This window comes from Neovison vison, chromosome 10 (genome assembly GCF_020171115.1).
Source record: "Neovison vison isolate M4711 chromosome 10, ASM_NN_V1, whole genome shotgun sequence".
Taxonomy (NCBI): Eukaryota; Metazoa; Chordata; class Mammalia; order Carnivora; family Mustelidae; genus Neogale; species Neogale vison.
Window position 1 is genome coordinate 15725643 of NC_058100.1, and position 21681 is coordinate 15747323.

Sequence of the window (21681 nt, forward strand, 5' to 3'; positions counted from 1 at the left end):
AGATAACAATGACAAAGTATGGACCTTCGTGAATATTGACTACAAATATAATTAAAATACAGATTTTGTTTTTTGAATAGGCATTATTCTTATGGTCACAGAATTTGATCAGTATTTTGTGACTTTCTATTGGTGGGAATGCAAGCTGGTGCAGCCACTCTAGAAAATAGTATGGAGGCTCCTCAAAAAGTTAAAAATGGAACTACCCTATGACCCAGCAATTGCACTACTAGGTATTTACCCAAATGATACCAAAATACAAAGAGATACATGCATCCAATATTTATAGCAGCATTATCTAGAATAACTGAATTATGGAAATAGCTCAAGTGTCCATTGACTGATGAATGGACAAAGAACACATAGTATATATATACTGTGTAGTTGATTCAGCCTTAAAAAAGAATGAAATCTTGCCGTTGGTGATGACATGGCTGGACCTAGAGAGTATTATGCTAAGTGGAATAAGTTAGTCAGAGAAAGACAAATACCATATGACTTCACTCATAGGTGGAATTTGAAGATTTTATTTATTTATTTGTCAGACAGAGAGAGAGAGAGAGAGCGCACACACAAGCAGGGGGAGTGGTAGGTAGAGGGAGAAGCAGGCTCCCTGCTGAGCAGAGAGCCCAATGTAGGATTCGATCCCAGACCCTGGGATCATGACCTGAGCAGAAGGCCGACGGTTCACCAACTGAGCCACCCAGGTGGCCCTCTTTGTGGAATTTAAGAAACAAAAGTGATCATAAAAAAGAAGGAGAGAAGGAGACCAAGAAACAGCTTCTTAATTATGGAGGACAAACTCCCAGAGGGGAGGTGTGGGGGGGATACATGAAATAGGTGATGGGGACTAAGGAGTGCGCATCCTATGGTGAGCACCGGGCATTGTATGGAGGTGATCTGCTAAATCCTACACCTGAAACTCATGCTACACTCTATGTTAACTGGAATTTAAATAAAAATCTGAAATAGATATTTTGCGGGATGCCTGGGTAGTGCAGTCGGTGGCACTTCTGACTTGGTCTTGTCTCAGGTCATGATGATGGGGTACTGAGATCGAGCCCCACGGAGGGCTCTGTGCGTAGTGTGGAGTCTGCTTGGGATTCTCTCTCCCTCTCCCTTTGTCCCTCCTGCGGTGCACTTTCTCTCTCTCCATCTCTCTCAATAAATAAATAAATCTTTATATATTTTTTTATTTTTATAACTTTTATAATTGTATTTCATATATTATATATATTTTTTGTATGTTTTGTGTCATATTCTATCATCTTCCTATAGGGATAAACACTATTATGCCTTGCGATTTCTATCCTGTTAGGTCTAACTTCTATGTCATCACATGTTTTGCGTGATTAAGTTAGGCCTTTCCAAGCAGCCAGGCAATTCCGAGGGCAAGTGCAACGCTAATGGCCCCAGGGCCTCTCCCAGGGCACAGAGCAGGGCTCTCCCTTTGTAGGAGCTGAGACGCGTGATCCGCAGGTGTCCGTCGTCAGTGACCGCGGCTGGCCTCACGGAGTGTCCCCGTCTCCCCACAGCTGTCGGAAGGCGCAGCGGCCCAGCAGACCCTCCGCGGCCTGCAGCCCTTCAGCACGTACTGGGTGGGCGTGGAGGCCTGCACCTGCCTCGACTGCTGCAGCAGAGGGCCCACCGCCGAGCTGAGAACTCAGCCTGCTCCGCCCGCGGGACTGTCCTCTCCGCAGATCCGGGCGCTGTCCTCGAGGACAGCTTCGTTCCAGTGGAGCCCGCCCCTGCACCCCAACGGCGTCATCCAAGGGTAAGGGACTGGACGGGAGGACGGACGAGCCGCAGTGAGGCACGTGCACACGGAGCGGCCCCGTGCGGCCGAGCAGGCGGTGCTTGTTGAGCAAACACTACGGCAAAACAGACGAGTCAATGGGTTTGAGCGTAATGTTCCCTGCCAAGTGTTTAAATCACAAAATCAACTAGTTAGGCAAACGACCAAATTGTCTTTAAGTAAGAAAGATGATGCGGTGCGCTTGCATTCAGTGAAGGAGGCTCCTCCTCGTGGGTCCCTGGAATTACTCCCGGCGTAGGCCTCAGCTGGAACATAGGAAATGGCTGTGGTTAACTCAGAATTTCCTTGATCCAATTTAAGATGTCGTGAACCACGGCGCCTGGGTAGGTTAAGCCTCTGCCTTCAGCTCAGGTCATGATCCCAGGGTCCTGGGATTGAGCCCCGCATGGGGCTCTCTGCTCAGCTGGGAGCCTGCTTCCTCCTCCTCTCTCTCTCTCTCTTTCTGCCTACTTGTGATCTCTCTCTGTCAAATAAATAAATAAAATATTAAAAGGTCGTGAGCCACCGTTTGGAAAAACAACGAAAATATTTCACTCAAAATCATCTGGACAGGGGCACCTGGGTGGCTCAGTGGGTTGAGCCGCTGCCTTCGGCTCAGGTCATGATCTCAGGGTCCTGGGATCGAGCCCCGCATTGGGTTCTCTGCTCAGCAGGGAGCCTGCTTCCTCCTCTCTCTCTGCCTGCCTCTCTGCCTACTTGTGACCTCTCTCTGTCAAGTAAATAAATAAAATCTTTAAAAAAAAAAATCAGGGGCACCTGGGTGGCTCAGTGGGTTAAAGCCTCTGCCTTTGGCTCAGGTGGTGATCCTATGGCCCTGGGATCGAGCCCCGCGTCGGGCTCTCTGCTTGGCAGGGAGCCTGCTTCCTCCTTCTCTCTCTCTGCCCGCCTCTCAGCCTACTTGTGATCTCTGTCTGTCAAATAAATAAATAAAATCTTTAAAAAAAAAAAATCATCTGGACAAAAAGGCATTGTTTTGTTTTACTTGGTTGGTTGGTTTTCATTTATTTGTTTAAAAAAAAAAAAGACATTCTCTATTGTCAGCAGAGGACAGCAGTGTTACCTCTCTTCTCTGAAAAGAGAGACCTGTCTTCTGTCCACCGGCGAGGCCTGCTGGCCTCCGCGGGACGCACCCGCGAGCATGTGCGAGTCCTCCGGCTACACCCGCGGTCGGCTCCCGCAGAGGGTTGCGGAGACCAGCGTCCGGCCGGTGGGACTCAGAAAGAGCTGGTGGTTCTGTGAACACAAAATGTGTCCTCACAAAACATACCCGGTTTTCAAGGAAAGTGACACTGATCTTACGCCTGCTTTCTCCTCTAGCTACGAGCTTCAGCTCTACCAGTCCTGCCCTGCGGATTTAGCCCTGCCGTGTACCCCCGGCCAAGCAGAGACCAAGTACGCGGGGCCGGAGCCCACGGCCCGCCTGGAGGGCCTCCAGCCCTACACCTCCTACAGCCTGCGGGTGGTGGCCCACAACGAGGTGGGCAGCGCGGCTTCAGACTGGATCCGCTTCATCACCCAAAGGGAATGTGAGTAGAAGTGCTGCCACCATCCGCCAGAGAGGTGGGGGCAGCCGGGAGACACTCGTTGTTGGTGGTGTTGTTTTAAAATTTTTAATTATTTATTTGACAGGCAGAAAGAGCTTGTTGGCAAGCAGGGGGAGCTGCAGGCAGAGGGAGAGGGAGAACAGGCTCCCTGCTGAGCAGCTCCCAGGACCTGAGACCCCACACACTTAACCCACTGAGCCACCCCCATGCCCCTGGGATTTTTTTTTTTTTTTTTTAGTTTGCCACTCCTTTTCTTTTCAAATTATATGGCATGGAATAATCCAGAAAGCATTTCCAGAAAGCAGTGAGTTACAGTACTGTCAAGAAAAGCAGAAGAATTAACTAATAAATTGGGGTCTCCTTACATTTTTATAAAATAACTTCTTTTCAGAATTTATAAGGTGTATGTGTCTATTGTTTAAAAATGACAGATACAAATATAGGGTACATAGCTATCTTGATCAGAAGAACATGTGACTCCTGATCTTGGCGTCCTGAGTTTGAACCCTATGTTGGGTGTAGAGATGACTTCAATACGTAAACTGCAAAAAAAATAACAAGGGGCGCCTGGGTGGCTCAGTGGGTTGAGCAGCTGCCTTCGGCTCAGGTCATGACCCCAGCACCCTGGGATCGAGTCCCACATTGGGCTCCTTGCTCGGCAGGGAGCCTGCTTCTCCCTCTGCCTCTGCCTGCCTCTCTGTCTGCCTGTGCTCGCTCTCTCTCCCTCTCTCTCTGACAAATAAATAAAATCTTAAAAAAAAAATAACAAATACAAAAATACTAAAAATAAAATTAGTAGGGGTGCCTGGGTGGGTCAGTTGTTAAGCGACTGCCTTCCGCTCAGATCATGATCCCAGGGTCCTGGGATCGAGCCCCATGTCCAGCAGGCTCCCTGCTCAGCAGGAAACCTGCTTCTCTCTCTCCCACTCCCCCTCCTTGTATTCTTTCTCTCGCTCTCTCTCTGTCAAATAAATAAATAAAATATTTTTTAAGAGAATAAGATTAGTACTTATAGTCAGAACCAGTTACATCATGTGCAGGGTGCAGTGGAGAATAAAGTTATGGGGCCCCTTACTCAAAAATCACTAAGACTCTCAAGACCGTGACAACAGAGCATAAGAGCATTTCGTGACTCTTATGTGAGAGGCCCAAGCAGCTGTGCAGTTCCCATACCCCTAAAACCAGTCCTGCTTATAATCCCACCACCCAGATGCAACCACATTAGTATTTTGGCATAATCGATTCCTTTAGTCTTTTTCTCATGCAACTTCTATTATGTGGCTGAGATCATACTCTAATGGAAATTTCATAGTCTTCTTTTTATACATGACATTATTTTATTTGCATTTCCCATGACATTAAAAAAGCTGTAGCCACCAAGCTGAATGGCTTTATAATTTTCCATCCTATAGAATTGGTTGGACATTTTAGTTGTTCTAATATTTTCCTTTATAAGTGTGGTGAGAAATTTCTTTGTGAACCCATCTTTGAACGTCTGATCATCTTCAAATTAAATTTCAATGAATGGAATTTACTGTATCAAATATTTTAATATTTTAAGGCTTTGGATACTTATCATAAATAGGCCTTCCAGCCATATTGTATCAAATTATAATCTCATCTTCAGGGTCTGGCATTGACATTTCTTAAAAGTAAGAGTTACACATTCACAATAGTCCACTGCCTCAGACAAAGACCTTAATGTGACCGGGCGACAAGGCAGGATGTTAGCAACACGTCACTCAGAGAGGCTCGGTCCCTGCACTGTTCAGGGAATTTACAAATAACCCTCAGCACAAGCCGATGAAGTCAATGCTATTATCCAAATATACAGAAAAGGAAGCTGAAGCAGGACCGTGGACCACACACGACAATTCCAAGATGCCGTTCACGGGGACCAGAATCTGATCCGAGGCTCTGGAAGCTGCACCATGAAGTGATCCCAGACCAAGGCCAGAGCTGAAGTGGCCTGCCCATTGCCACCCTAGAAAGTGGAACTGTTACTCTAAGTTCACGAACCGCCCCCCGCTCAGCAGCACCCTCCGTTCCACTGTTTCACCCTGACCTGTCATAAAGATTTCAGACCTCCTCTACCCTTCTCAAGCCTCCACATCTTCCCGCCCTTCGCCCCCCCCAAGCCCCGACCCCCCCCCACACACACACACTCATCCATCCTCGACTGCCTCTCCTATATTGTCTGCAGAACTCCTTGCCTCCAAATTCACCAGGAAAAGACAGGTCACCAGTCAGAAGTTTGCTCCTTTCCACCACAGACCACTCCCCTGCAACTGGTTCCATTTCTGTCTGCAACGAGGACGGTGGTCCTTCCACCTGAAGAAATCCCACCCCGGCTTCCAATACAGCCCGTTGGCCGCTGACCGGCCTCCGCTCTGCGACCTTCGGTGTAGCCCAGGCAGAGTCCCAGCTGTTTCTCTCCCTCACGTCCTCCCTGCCCGCCGCACTCCTCCCTTCACAGCCAAACTTGTCTCAGGAGTGCTCTTCCTGTCTTTGCCCGTGACCTTTCCAACCATTTTCCCCTTTAACCTCCTCCAGACTGATTTTCACCTCGTCACTGCATGAAAGTCTCTTCTTCAGTTTGCCCTTGGCTCCCAGAGTGACAATCGGGTGGACATTTTTCACCCTCGTGGATTTCTTGGGAACATTCAAGGCAGTGGGAACCTCAATCCCGTTTAAAAAGTATGACCTTCACGGTTGGCAGGGCTGGGTTCAGATCCTGGGCCTCCTACCACTAACTGACATTAAGCAAGTGACTTGGCTCCTCAGAACCTGAAAAATCAGCAACTAATTCTTACCAAGTGGTTTTGAAGATTAAATGAGATAAAACACATCAGGTGCAAAGGGCATAGTGGCTTTTCCCGTTTTCTCAGTCTCCAAATCCATTATTTTTGACGATTTTGGTTGTTTATTTACTCTTTCCTCTGGAAGATCTCTGTGTCCTGCAAGGCAAACAAAGCTCCTATCTTTCTATTTTCGTACTATTTGCAAGCCTCCTCTTTATTTATACTGTTACGAAGGAAATCTACTGAATTAAGTGACAGAAAGAAGCCACAAATACAACAGTACATTCCATTGTGATGTTGGACAAACTTTGTGTTGGAAAAACAGATATTTAAAGAGGGTTCTGTAGCTCTGATTTTTGTATTTGCAGAAATATTTTTTATGGCTTTATAAAAATGTCTTATTTTGAAAGGTAAGAATCAAAGTTGTCTCGCGGTTTAAACCCCAGGAGGACCAAAGTATAATTATTCCTTATTTTGTTATATTTCCTAGCATCAGCAACAGATGGGTCTAATTTCTAAAGAAAAAAAAAAGGATATCTAATTTATTTACACCACTCCCTTTTTTTCTTTTCTTAAAAGCCAATTTAGTATATAGATGGATCTTAGTGCTGTTACAAATGTATTGATTATTTTGGAGAAAACAAAATCTCATGAAATAAATCTCTTCTGACTTGACAAGATGATATGGTAACCCTTCATTTGTTTCTGCAAAAATTATTCATTTAAAAGATGAGACTTGGTTACGGATTATTTTTCCTTTGTTTTAGTAAGGAGCTGAAAAATGGAAAGAGAACATGCACACCAAGTCGCTTCTGTCTCTGATATAATACTTAGGAGACCCAAACTTGATGATATACTAATGTACTATGCTATTGATTGATTAGTCAGGGCAATGAATTATTATAGTAGAATTGCTATTTGCAAGGCTTTTTAACCATCTTAGAAAACAAACTAACGATTCAAGAAAAAGCTTTAAAAATAAATGGGTGCCAAAAGGACATAATTCACCATCTAAGCAGTTTCGTTTGGAGAAAAAAAAATATATTAACTTCATCTAGTCCTTGGGGCTTTGTAGCAATAAATATTGATTCGATATGAAAAATAGCAATCTGCTGTAGTTAATAGTGTTAAGGATACTTTACCCGTTAAAAGAGGGAAAATGCAACAAAATATGAGCTCCAGGGCTATGTTGGTAAGCACAACCATTGTATGTTAATAGTTTTATTTCATAAAACACTGCTCTCCATTGATTTTTTTTTTTTCTGGAAAGCAGGTGCAACGTTGCTGAGAAAGCATTTCACACATGTTCCCATTGGTGAACCCCCCCCATGCCAGGGTTTTTTTTTTATTATTATTAAACACTGAGAAAAATATGGGTTCCAGCAATCCAATTTAGGGGCGGGTCGGGGCCATATTTAAAAAAAAAAAAGACCTATATATGCACACATGTACTCCGAGGTAACCATTTTTAGAACATACGGCTTTCTCCCCACAGTGCCCCAGTACCGAGCCCCGTTTTCGGTGGACAGCAATTTGTCTCTGGTGCGTGTGGACTGGAGCGGCTCTTTCTTGCTGAACGGCCCGCTGAAGGAGTTCGTGGTGACCGACAGAGGCCAGCGTGTGTATAGCGGGCTCGACACTACCCTCTATCTACCCAGGACCGCGGACAAAAGTTAGTTTCTGACTCCCATTCCATAGTGCGTCAGGACCTCTGGGTCCCCGCTGGACAGTCCTTCTGGAAGGTGATCAGAGAAGGGGAAGGGACAGAGGGAGAAGTAGGCCCACTGCTGAGCAGGGAGCCCCATGTAGAACTGATCCTGTGACTCCAGGATCATGACCTGAGCCAAAACAGTCACTTAACGAACTGAACCACCCAGGCACCCCGACACCCGTACCTTTTGGAAAGAATAGGTTTCGACCATGTACAGAAAAACAAGATACACCGTGTATTATCCTTTACTCTTCTGACTCTTCTCTTGGGGTTTGTTGTTGTTGTTGTTCTGTTTTGTTTTGCTGTATAAGCTCTAAGCTTCTTCAGTTCTGTTATTTATAAATATATACTATTATTACACTGATGATAAGCTATTTTTCTTGGCAATTTTAATATTGGAAATAAGTTTGCCTATTAGATACAACCTCACAACTTGTGCTGGAAACTGTTTTCAGACTTTTCTGTGCTGTGAGACGCTGCCCTTCAAAAAGCCTGCCCAGTCTTTGTAGGTGTTGAATGACCGAGGCATGTACCTTTTCTCCAGCCTTCTTTTTCCAGGTCATCTGCACCACAGATGAAGGAAGCGTTAAAACACCTGTGGTCCAATACGATACCTCGACCGGATTTGGTAAATGTTTAAATCCTATTATATTTAATATAGAGTGTATTCATTTTTCTAAAGAAACAAGCATATGTTCATTTCTACATACTTGTGCTAGTATATTAGCATAAACTATATGGAAGGAACTGTGTTAAGTATTATAAGAAATATTTTTAAAGGTTCTCATGGAAATTACATCAGGCAAGGAGTTAGGACATGTGGTACTCTTAAAATATCAAGTCATTGAATTATATACACAGAGAGATATAACTAAATTCTCTTCTACACACAAATCCTGTCGGTTAAGTGCTAAACGACTGTGTTTACCAAAAAAGTGCTTTATAGAGGAAGTCAGAGAAAAGAGATCAGAGGAAGAGAGAAAATACTCTAATGCCAATATGTGTTGATCATAGAGATAATATTATAGATTCAGAGCCTAAAATGGTGAATTGGAGAGATTTCTCTCTTGTATTCTCTGTAAAAATTATGATTGATTGTTATTACCAAGTAATTTAGCTGAAGAGATGAAATTGTAATTTTTATGGAGCATCTTTTAAATTGAGTTCTACCTACAATCTCTGAATCTAACATGTGTAATACTTCACAGTTTCAAAGGGCGAGTTAGAGAAATGCCAGATCTTTTCCATTAGAACAGAACTGGGACTGATACCTTATTTTAAATTCCAGTAACTAATATCATATCAAATTTGTACGCATGTATAGTTAGGATTTTTTAATACAAATGTCCAAAAATTCTGAAACACAGGTAAACATACATATTGTTATCAAGGATAATTTCAATCACTAAATATATATATATATGCACATATATATATAAATAAAATTCTATGATTCCAGACTTAACATGTCTGGATGTCATGTACAATTTTGTGCAATACCTAACACAATTCCACATAGTCTATCTCATTTTGTTTCATAGCTGTTGTGGATTAGAGTAGACTTTATTTGGTTTTGGGTTTTTGGGTTTTTTTAGAGAGGATGAGAGGCAGGGGCGGGGGGAAAGAGAATCTTAACGCAGGCTCCATATCCAACTTGGGGCTTGATCTCATGATCTCAGGACCCTAAGATCATGAACTGAATCTAAATCAAGAGTCAGATGTTTAAGCCACTGAGCCACCCAGGGCCTGTATTTGGTATTCTTTTAGCAACTCCAGTGTTTCCACAAGTGGAGTGGACCGATGGAGGCCTAAGGGACACCAGAACTTACCCAAGAATGCCCACGAGCTCATTGCTAAGATGAGAATTGGAACATGGCTGCTCTGCTGACCCCTGGTCCCATCCTTTTTTTGAGCAGCTGTTCTCAAATTTAAGTGTGCATAAGAGTCATCTCCGCGTGCTTGTGTATTACATGGTTTCCCAGGCCCCTGGTAGAGATCCAGAGTCAGTAGGGCCCAAGAAGCTGCTCTTTCAACAAGCCCTGCCCATCGCATTGTGTGTCAACTATAATCAGATTTTAAAAATCAAAAAGCAAACAAAATAAACAAGCTCCACCCAATGATTCCGATACAGAGGACCCGGATGAAGAGTTGAGCAAAACCCATAATCTAGATTGAGCCCCCTGGGAATCCAGTCCATCCAGTCTCCTAGCTGGGGGCAAGTACGCCTTCCCTGGGGAGGGCAGTCCCCAGGCAGGGACCTCCTCTGACACCACTGGGGTTTTTCTTTGAAGTCGGTCAGCCACTGCAGTTCCTACCCTGACCCTGAAGCTCCCAGGTGATGGGTGGGGTCCCCTGAAATCAAAGGGACTTTAAAAAGAAAACTGAGAAGGGATAAAGACACACCATCCTGATTTTTTTTTTAATTTTTAAAAATTTTTTACTTTGTTTTTAAATTTTTAACATATACACCATCCCGATTTTAAGCTCTCCATAAGAGAGCGGAAGCCTGTATTCGGTTCTTGAATACAAGCAGAGGTTTCCATGGGTGAGAGAAGGAACACCGAGGACAGTGAGAAGTTATGAAAAAAACTCCAAGATGTATTGTCCAACTAATACCCATAGTCAGCTTTAATTTTGTGATGTAACTTTTAAAATGTTCCTGTTCCCTTCCCTGAGGCAGCCTTGAAGCGCCAAAGTCTGGCCATCCTCATTTCCCTCCTCCTGTTCCGAGGGCTGTTTGCTTTCTGCGGCTTCCCTCAGGCAGGCTGCCCTACATTCCCTGTGTCCTCCCAAGCAAGGGGCCCACTGGGCCCATCAGATCTGTTTCTGGCGTTCCAGCCCCGTGCCACACAGAGGAAATTCAGCTCTTCCCGGGAACAACCAAGGTTGTTGGTTTTTTGTTTTGTTATGCTTTGTTTTAATTCAAACAACACACATCGATTCCTAATTAGGGGAATTCCTATCTGCTGGAACTTGGCAGAGCTTCGACTCTTTACTTCTGAGATGGTGGAGCGGAGCGACTTTTATCACCACAGAGCTGTGGGAAGTCCAGTTAGGATTAGCCAAGTCGCGCGGCTCCTCTTAGGAAGCTCGAAATTCAATCTCAGTCACCTTCTCTCTCTCTCTCTCTTAAACCTCCTCACCCCGATTCTGAAGCCCTCCCCTTCCCTTCCACTGAAAGTGTGGGTGTCAAGTGTCTAACAGTCACCCCCACTGCCCTGTCCTTGAGAAGCTGCAAAGGGGGACTCGGTGCCGTTGGCGGGGAGGCCCTGGTCTCTGTGTCTGTTCCCCCTTCCTGCTCTGGGCCACAGGCACCTGTTCTGGAGCAGTAGCTCTGGCTCCCCGTGCCCCCGTCCCAAGCCCACGTGCCTGCTGCTGTGTCCACGGGCTTCTGAGCCCACCCTGTGACCCCAGTCAAGGGTTTGCTCCTTGGGGTACATCAAACTGAGTACATTTAGAGGAAGTGTTGAAAGCAAAAAACTTACTTGTTACAAGTAAGGAGACAGGGAGAAAGCTCTGTCTCCCCCCGCGGTTCGTACAGGGAGCTTTGACTCCGTGCATTAGGGGTGGGCGCGGGGGCGGGGGGTTACAGAGGGACTTCTGGTTCAGTTGGACATGCCTTGCATATCGACCTGCTAGGGCCAACACCGTATGTTCAAAACACGGCAGAAAACTCCACCCTTAGGAAGAGATCTCAGTGTTATAATGAGCTAAAGATGACTTCAGGACAACTCCAGGGGGCGTCTGTCCGCGCTGGTGCCCCTCCAGGCCTGTTCCCACGGGCTCACATAAGGGCTCTCCGGCGAAACACCTGCTCGGCTGTTCCCTGGGCTGGAACTGTTCGTTCTGCAAAACAAAACACATTTCTCCTCAGCTCTTGTCCCTCCCCTTCTCCCTTCTGCTGAGAGGGTGCAGCCCTCTTCCTTGAGTGACTTCCCGTGACATCCCCGCCAATGGCCCCAGCAAGTGGCTGGGCGGGAGATGATCTCTGAGCCCCGCTCGGGCTCCTGCCCCGTTTGCTGGACGGCACCGCGTTCTGCTGCCCTGCAGGGAGCCCCGTGAGCCTGTCTCCTGTCTGCCCCGGCTCTTCCAGCTTTCTGCACACCCACAGACATGAGAGCTATGGGCTCAGCACAGGGTAAATAGTTGCTCATTCAACATGAGCTGCTGTGATCAGCCTCGTGTGCAAAGAATCACATCGCCCGAACTCGAGACACTTGAACAGAAATCGAGAGTAAGTGGTCCTGTGGCCAAAGGGTTTCTTTCCGGGGGAAGCTCTCTGGGGGTACTTGAGTGATGACTCCCACAGCCGTTGCTGTGTCACGGAGAGGCCCGGGTGCGGGAAATCGGACGATAACATGTTGGCAAGCACAGACTGTCAACATCACAATAGAAAACGGGGTCTGGGGTTTCTAATCCAGTTTGGACCAAACGTCCCAGGACCATGAAGCGAGGGGCCGGGATCTCCTCATGTTTGATGGGATGTATCCAGTAGGTTCTCTGCGGCGACAGTGGTCAGGTTGGGCCGTCGGAGAGTCCACTGCCCAAAGCCAAGGAAAGGCTTTGCACTCAGGGCACACGACTGTGAGGCAGGCACTCCTGGAGGTTACTTTGGTGACCCCCCCCCCTTAGGATCCCCTCCCCCTCCCCCTGCCTTTCCCAGGAAGCGTGCAAAGGCAGCAGTGATTTCCATCCCGAGCTGTGTCCCAGAGGTCTCCCGAGGGCTCTAAGCGTCTCCCTGCCACACTCGGCACCATTTTCCCAGCCCGAACACAAGTGCAGACAAGCACCGCGAGACAAACTGCTTTAAACTCCTTTCCAATTTACTATCAAACATCAGGGCAAGGGATCACAAAACTGCCTTCTGAAATAACATTTCTCTTTCCCGTCCCTGGGTTTCGCAGGCCTGGTTCTGACAACTCCTGGAGAAAAGAGAGGATCGGGGAGCAAAAGCACCGAGTTCTATAGCGAGTTATGGTTCATCGTGTTAATGGCGATGCTGGGCTTGATCCTGCTGGCCATTTTTCTGTCTCTGATACTACAAAGAAAAATCCACAAAGAGCCATATATCAGAGAGAGGCCTCCCTTAGTGCCTATTCAGAAGAGAATGTCTCCGCTGAGTGTCTATCCACCGGGGGAAACCCACATGGTAGGTCTCCGACGCCGGGCCCCGTTTCCCTATCGCTGGGCTGGAATACTTGCTGTTATGTAGAGGGAAATATTTCCGGAGTCATGGTAACAAGGGGCTAGAAGACAGTTCGATAAAATACAGGGTCCGAAAAAGGCTAATAGAGACCTTATGGAAGAGATCACCAGAGAGCTTTCTCGTCCCTTCCTCCATGGGAAGACACAGCAAGAAGACAGGAAGACGCCCGTCTGTGAACCAGGAAGCAGGCACCCACCAGACACTCCATGGGCCGCCATCTTGAACTTGGACTTCCCAGCCTCCAGAACTTGAGAAATAATTTCTGTTGTTTATACGCTAGCCAGTCTATGGGATTCTGTTAAAGCAGCTCAAAGGGACAAAGACACTTGGGAAGTTTTGTTTTTTTAAAGATTTTATTTATTTATTTGGCAGACTGAGATCACAAGTAGGCAGAGAGGCAGGCAGAGACAGAAGAGGGAAGTAGACTCCCTGCTGAGCAAGGACCCCGATGCGGGACTCCATCCCAGGATCCTGGGATCATGACCTGAGCCAAAGGCAGAGGCTTAACCCACTCAGCCACCCAGCACCCCCCCCTCCCCCCGCCTCTGGGAGGTTTTTAAAAAAGCCATTGCTTGGGCCTTATCCTAGCAACTCTGATTCCATTGCTTTCAGGTGGGGCCTGGGGATTCGAATTCTTTTGTTAAACTCCAAAAGCTATTCTCTGGTGCAACCAGGAGTGACTGTTTCTGCTCTAACACTGTAAATCAGGGGATGGTGGAGAAGAGCTGCGTATCGAAATCATCCAGGGAACTTACAGGTTATTTAACTGTGCAACTTGGGTTGGGGGCTAACAAAAAAAGGGGGATCTAGGGAGAAACTAAATTGCAGGCAGTGCTCAGTTTGTCCCCTACCTCTGACACCCGGGCCACTGGGGGTGAGTTGCTTCTCATAGCTCCCATCCACCCGCTCCCAAGATAGGAGGTCAGGCAAAGGTTTGGGGGTGAGGCCACACGTGTGGTAGTGCAGGCGGATCCTGGCCCAAAGCACTCGACGACAGGGTAAAAGGTGATTGGAACTGAAGTTGCACTCTGGTGTGGGGCTGGGTCTATCTGGGGGAGGAAAGGCTACAAATCCTAATTCCCACAGGTGCCAGTCCTTTCCAAGCCGTGCATCCAAAGGGCGACATCTGCCTGAGAAATCTCCTTTCGCCCAGTTTGCGCAAAGTTGAGCTCATGGCCAGCCAGTGCAGCGAGTTTTAGCTGATGACCACTCTGATTACCACTTCCACCGTTGGGGGGAGTTCTTCCACAATAAGCAGTTCTCAGACAGGAGCTGGCTGACCAACGATTCAACTCCGTTCTGACTCTACTGAGAGATGGTGTCAGATTTTACAAGTCAAGGGTTCAGTTCTCCAAGACTCTCCCCGCCCCTCAACTTTAGACACCTGTCACAAGTACAGGCTGCCACCGGGCTTCTGACAGACCAGCTACAGACTGGAATTCGCAATCGCCCCTCCTTGGGTTCAACTGGTTTGCAAGAACAGCTCACAGAACTCAGAGAAACATTTCACTTACTGGATTATCAGTTTATTACAAAAGGCTAGAACTCAGGAAGGGCCAGATGGAAGAGCTGTGTAGGGCGGGGCGGGGCGGGGGGGGTGCTGCGGGGCTTCCTCACCCTCTGAGCTCGCCACTCCCAGCACCTCTACGGTTCACCAGCCCAGAAGCTCTTACACCCCAGCAACGGAGGCTTTCTCACCGAGGTGTGATTGACCAGATCATTGGCTGCTAGCTGCTAATTCAACCTCCAGTCTCTCTCCCCTCCCTAGAGGTGGAGTTGGGAGTATGAAGAGTGAGAGCTGGAATTCCCAACGCTCTCATCACAGGGTTGGTTCTCCTGACAGCCAGCCTTAGGTGGATCCAAAAGTCACTCATTAACAAAACAAAAGACACCTTGTGGCTCTCCTCACTTAAGAAATTCCAAGGGGACCAAATATATATTTATTATGAATCACAGTATCACAGCAGCACCAGAATGAAGCACAGAAGCCCGGTCAAACGAGTTGAGTTGCAACACTTTAAAAACTAGAAATGAGTGAATCGCCTGCCATCCAGATCGCTTCCCCTTCCATGACCCAGCAACAAACAGTGGTTAAGACTGACAAAGCCATATCATGCCCAAGTAGTGGAAGTGCGGGCACAAAGACTGTCATCCCTCTGAGACCGTGGTGTGTGTCTAGCCATGGAACAGCGTCTTGGTGGTGGAGAAGCCAAGACAACGTCCCCATCATCTGGTCCTCAGCACTCACCAACCCTACCTCCTCCCACTCTGCTAAGTCTCCTTCCTCCCTGAGCACATCAAGCTCCTCCCCCTGGGCCATTGCTCCTGCTCTTCTCTCGAGTGGCTTCCACTCTCACTTCCTAAGGGTCCCTGCACAAATGTCACCTTCCCTTCCATGTGAAATTAAATTCCTTAGCTTCCTAGTCTACTTCCATTGTGCCATCACCACAAGATAACCATAGCAGATATGGTTCTCTGACTCCTCGAAGAGAATGTGAACTCCCCAAGGGCAGGGATTTTGTGGGTCATTTACTGTTGTACCCCAATACCCAGAACAGTGCCCGGCATATAACAGATATTCCACAAATATTTGTGAAATGAATGAATATTGCATGGCCAACTCAGACCACTGGCCATGTTCATTAGAAGATTCTCGTTGAAGAGCAGTTACTTTACAGTTTTCCCTTGTTGAAGAGGAACTCTCTCTCTGAGGAAGCCATGTTCTTAGATGAAAGAAGCACCATCACTTCTGGAGTTCAGAAGTACATGGAAGAGCCCAGAAGAGCTGAGATCTCTCTAGCCTGCAGAGACCAGCTCAATCAACCCTGGGCCATAGAGGGCGCATGGAGAACGAGGAAGAGAAACTCTGGAGCTCTGCTGGGTTCCTCTACTCTGTCATGTGAGGTGTGCTTCCAGAAAACTTCCCCACATTCCATTATTGTAATTCCTGTCAGAGATCAAATCTCCTGTTTCTTGACCCAAACCCTACAGGCAGGCACTTCTGCCTCATTACCCACCCTGAGGAGGAATCCAGTTTTGTCCACTTGCCTAACTGAGGGATCAAGAAGCAATCACATCATTTCAGCGGGAAGTTACTCTGGATGGTGCCGTTGCTCACGGTTCTCATGAGTCTTGTCAAGCTTTGTTTCCATCAAAGCGTGGCCCGTGAACTGTCAGATTCAGCATCACATAGAAGCAGGACCTGAAGCTCTGAGAAAGAAACCAAAGGATCTGCTATGTCATCCAGCACCCCGGAAGTCAGATGCTCAGTAAAGCCTGAGAATAGCCATAAATGAGCTAAAAATAAAATACATAGAATCCAATTCCTGGAAGGGGTGTGTATAGTCTTGTAACCAATGGAAACAGGTTGGGGGGATTCCATGATTCCACTTATATGAGGGATCTGAAATAGCCAGATTCATGGAAGCAAAATATGTTGGATGCCAAGGTGGGGAGAGGGAAATGGGGAATTGCTTATTAGCAGGTTTTATAAAGGTTCAGTTCTGCAAGGTGACGCCATCCTAGAGATCTGCTGTACGGCACTGTCCCTATAGATAACGATACTATATTGCCAGTCTGCTAAGAGAGTAGATCTCATGTGAAGTGTATTTATCGTGAAAAAATTAAAAAACATGAAAAAGCAAAACAAAACAGGTGGTGGCTGCTGATTAGCGCTTTTAGTCCCTGCAAAAGAAGGCCAAGTTGCCTCTGGGACTAGACCTGGACTCAACTGGGATGGGCAGACCAAGGAATGGGGACACCCTCTTCCCATATACTCCTCCCCACTGGGGAGAAGCAGAGTGGCTCCCAATGGGTTAACTTTTGCTCAGTGGCCAAGGGAGGTGTGAAGAGGGAAAGGGCTGGTGGGGACCGGCAGGCCACCAGCAGCTCCGGGTCCCCACACTCGCTCATCTGCAATATTGAGAGTGTCAGTCACAGGTCCTGGAGGGTTAGCAGGACTGAAATCTGGAGTGTCCCAGGACCCTGGGCAGTATTCCGGAACCCACTGAAATATCCTAAATTAATCCTACCCAGGTAATAACATGCACTTGCAAACCTTCTGATGCGTTAAAAAAATGTTGAAAGTAAACCGTTCTCACAAAGTTGCAAGAATATTAGTGAAAGTCAAGCAAAGGAGAGAAGAATTTGCATTAGTAGAGCAAAATAAAGAGCCATTGTTGGTGTCCCTGAGCTCCAGAAACAATGGCTAAGATTCTGAATGGGACCAGGCAGGAGTCACACCTGCTCAGTGTTTCAGACTGATGTTCTTTTCACTTGGGGAGGTGGGTGAGAGCTATCCCTGCAACACACACACACACACACACACACACACACACACCCTGAGATGCCTCTCAGAATGACTGTGTGATTATGCTATCATTGGAGAAACAAAGAATTTGTTTTACAGTCATTTTGTTTGTTCCAAACACTAACTGATGCCTCCCCATTTGTTCTCAGTTTGACTCTGTGGCCGATATATCTGATGTGTCAAGCAATGTGACCCTAAAAAGTTACACCATGCACTTTGAGGTACCTCTGTGTGCTGCATGAACGCGTGATCTTCTGCATGATGTGTTGACCGCACAATGGAAAGCAGGAACATTCCACTGATTAGACGAGCTAAATCAAACCTCAGATGTTTACAGTAGCTCGGTTCTCTTACAGCACCTTCTAGGTTCTGCCCATGTAGTGCCTTTGTCTTTCTGATGTTAATACCAGACCTGATTTATTTTGAAGGCTGAATCTTATAACAAATAGAATGATATGAATGAGAACAGACGGTGGGAAGAGTCCATTTCCCTACACAAATCCAGGAATTTTGAAACATAACACAACGGTGCTCACTTGGCAACGTTTTAATTTTTTAATATTTTTTTAATTTTTTTTTATAAACATATGATGCATTTTTAGCCCCAGGGGTACAGGAGAGACCATTATTAACATTGCTCTGGGAAAGCATTGATCTCAAGACACAGGCCCTGTGGGGACACATCTCATGAAGGGATGACTTTGTACACCCCGCCTCTATATCCTGCACCCACCGCTTTGCAAAGCAGAAGCTCTTACCTACAGGGAACAACAGCCAGAACACTAGGGCATGAGCTCTCCAGGTGCTAAGAACACTGGGTGTCTAACATGACTATTACTTCATCATCTCACCCTTCCCAAGAAACCAGGGGCCACAGTGTTGCAGATAAGCTAAGTCCTGCAGTGGGATACGGTGTGTTCCTTCACTGACAATGTGTGACACACAATTTTCTGTCGTATTTCAAGCCCATTTTCTTGAGACTCTAATTACCAACAGCGACTTTCTTTTCAGGGGTTAGCTAACACCAGAATCCCCCGGTCTGGGACACCCATCAGCATTAGGAGCAACCGGAGCATATCCGTCCTCCGGATCCCAAGTCAGAGCCGAGGCAGCCGCACCTATTCCCAAGGCTCCCTCCACCGCAGCGCCAGCCAGGTCACGGACATTCAAGACAAGAAGGTCTTGATTGATGACTCGCTGTGGGAGACCATCATGGGCCACGACAGTGGACTGGTGAGTTGATTTCCTTATCCAGAGCCTTTTTTTAAAAAAAGATTTTATTTATTTGTCAGAGAGAGCAAGTGAGCACACAAGCAGGGGGAGCAGCAGGCAGAGCAGACAGAGGGAGAAGCAGGCTCCCCGCTGAGCAGGGAGCTTGATGTGGGGCTGGATCCCACGACCCTGGGATCATGACCTGAGCGGAAGGCAGATGCCCAAGTGACCGACCTATCCAGGCATCCCAAGAGCCTTTTTTTTTTTTTAAAGACTTATTTATTTATTTGAGAGGGGGCAGAGGAGAGAGACTATCCAGCAGACGTCCTGCTGAGCACAGAACCCAATGTGAGCTTAGTCTCATCACACTGAGGCCAGGACCTGAGCCGAAAACAAGAGTCTGAGCCTCAGCGGCTGAGCCACCCGGGACCCTCCTTATCCGGAGCCTTTGATCCGCTGCCCAAAAGGTATCGGTAAAGAGATGGCCTGGAGCTTTCTGTCCCTCACGGACTGTAGCCTCCCAGCGCTCTGCAAGGGAAGAGACAGGCGGACGGTGACTGGGAACACTGGAATTGGTCTAAAAGGAAAAAAAAAAGCAAAAAAAGCGAAAGAAGTGCATCACCTTCTTCCTTCTGGTGTGCGGTTAGAAGAGAAAGAGCAGTTCTGGGGCGCCTGGGAGGCTCAGTGGGTTAAGCCTCTGCCTTCGGCTCAGATCATGATCTCAGGGTCCTGGGATGGAGCCCCGCATTGGGCTCTCTGCTCAGCAGGGAGCCTGCTCCCCACCCTCTCTCTGCCTGCCTCTCTGCCTGCTTGTGATCTCTGTCAAATAAATAAATAAAATCTTTAAAAAAAAAAAAAGGAAAGAAAGAAAGAGCAGTTCTTTTGATAGGCTCAATGGCTCTTTTCCAAGAAACTCAGAAAGTCATGATAAATAAGACATTGCTGTGTATGAACTTCATTGCTGTGTATGAACTTCAGCCTTCATGATTTCAGTCCAGTGGATACAAATAATTGACCCTTTGAAAGTTAACCCCATTATTCTCTAATATTTGTTTAAGTCCCTAGTGGCTGAAATAGATAAAATCCTAGAGTTTTTACCAACCATCAAACTTCTGCCTGGTGTCAAGAACCCGGACTTCTTCTTTTTTTTTTTTTTTAAGATTTTATTTATTTATTTGACAGAGATTACAAGCAGGCAGAGATGCAGGCAGAGAGAGAGGAGAAAGCAGGCTCCCCCGCGGAGCAGAGAGCCCGATGCGGGGCTCGATTCCAGGAGACTGGGATCATGACCTGAGGCAAAGGCAGAGGCTTTAACCCACTGAGCCACCCAGGCGCCCCAGTACCTGGAGCACCCGTCCCTTTGGGGGCGGTGAGCCGGTAGAGCAGCCCACTAAGACCGCAGCTCCTCCGCGTGCTTCTCGGAGGCAGAACCCGTCACCTCCGTGTCTTTCAAGCATCTGCTTCTGCTTCCGGACCCTTGCACTCCTCTCGGTTCTCATTTTTCCTCACTGAAAGGTCGAGGACTTCCACGAAGACTTTCTTAACTAACTGCAAGGAATACAGCAGATTTCCTGGCTCCGGGTTCCGGTCACAGGGAAAAATAGAATAAAATGCGCTGTCCTTCTTGGCTGGTGCAGGACGATGTTTTACGATACGCATTTTGAAGTTATGGGTCTGCTTGACGTTGTGATGCCTCTCGAATTCCGGGATTCCGTTCCAGATCTGAAGTTCCTAAATGGAGGAATAATTACATTAGGTTGAAACATAAGGGACTGTTAATTGATCGCACTTGATGTGGCAAAAAGGCGAGTTTATGGGAGACAACATGACGACATAATTGAGGGCTTAGACGCCTGTGTCCCCACCCAAGGATACACAGTAATTTGTCAGTGGAATCGGTGTCTTGAAACCATCCTTTGGTTACGGAGTCCTCAGTCCTCACTGTGACACTTTAGTGCCGGTTTTGCTTGCTTTTGGCTGTAGCAGCAATAGGCGATGTGCAAGGCAACTTGGCGAAAGCTTTGGAAGTTGCTGATACTTGAAAAATCATCTGTTCATTATAACGTTATAAACACTCTTACTAGTCCGCTTCGATAAATACAAAATACAGTAAGAGAGTGGGAAGCAATGGAGCAAAATAGCATACATTCTGTCTCTTCTGCTTGCATTTTGAACTAAATCTTAGGTTTATATTGCATATATATATGTATATATATATAATATATATGTCTACAAAAAACACACAAATAAAAATATAAAATAAACATGAAAAATATAATCTCCCCACTTTACAGATGAGGAAACTGAGGTTTAGAAAGGTTGAAGTATGACGCACCATAACACTCAAATGACATTTTGGATTAGTCCACAGTTCACATGTACATGTGATGTGATCCTTTCTTTAAGGTAAATTTAAGAGAAGGGCAGTCTGAAACTATGCCTTCGAGTTTTGAGCGTAGGATGTTAGCCTTTAACAGAATACTTACAGAGTACTTTCTATATTAAATTGATAGAACTATCAACCGATGGCCAATACTATTAACAGTGACTGTCCTAATCAATGGCTATTGGCTTATTTTCCAGTATGTGGATGAAGAGGACCTGATGAATGCCATCAAAGGCTTCAGCTCTGTGACTAAGGAGCACACCACGTTCACCGACACCCACCTGTGAAGGATGGAAACTTGCATCACAGGAACCTGAAATGCCTGCCTCACGCCCCATCCCCATGGGGTGTCACGGACTAACACACCATATATGCTAAATATATTTATATATATAAATATATATATTCTGTAATCCTTTTAAAAAAAAAAAAACAAGAATTGTTTTTGAAATCGTTCCTCCTTAACAGAGGTCTGTTTTTCTGGTGGTCTGAAATAAGGGGTACTGTCAGTATGAAAATACTTATTTTGCTCTTACTTTGCGGAAGCATAAATTAGCAAGTAATTTTCACTTGGCTCCAACAGTGGCTCCATTGGTTAAATGAATAATTAGTGACAATTTCAAACTGGCCCACAGTTGTAACAAGTAAGTGGAGTTACTACTTGAAAAACAAAGCAGGTTTTCTGAGAGGACGGCA

At 46.5% G+C, this 21681-nt stretch overlaps 1 protein-coding gene across 1 annotated transcript in view; it reads left to right on the plus strand.

Annotated features, from left to right (window-relative positions):
* The window catches only part of USH2A (usherin), a 689941-nt gene extending 668669 nt beyond the window's left edge, over positions 1–21272 (plus strand). The window contains exons 65-71 of the mRNA XM_044266844.1: positions 1536–1774; positions 3134–3342; positions 7657–7833; positions 8417–8500; positions 12777–13021; positions 18399–18620; positions 21183–21272. Coding sequence (XP_044122779.1) covers positions 1536–1774; positions 3134–3342; positions 7657–7833; positions 8417–8500; positions 12777–13021; positions 18399–18620; positions 21183–21272 — 1266 coding nt within the window. The remainder of the gene's footprint in view (positions 1–1535; positions 1775–3133; positions 3343–7656; positions 7834–8416; positions 8501–12776; positions 13022–18398; positions 18621–21182) is intronic.
* The last annotated feature ends 409 nt before the right edge of the window (positions 21273–21681 follow it).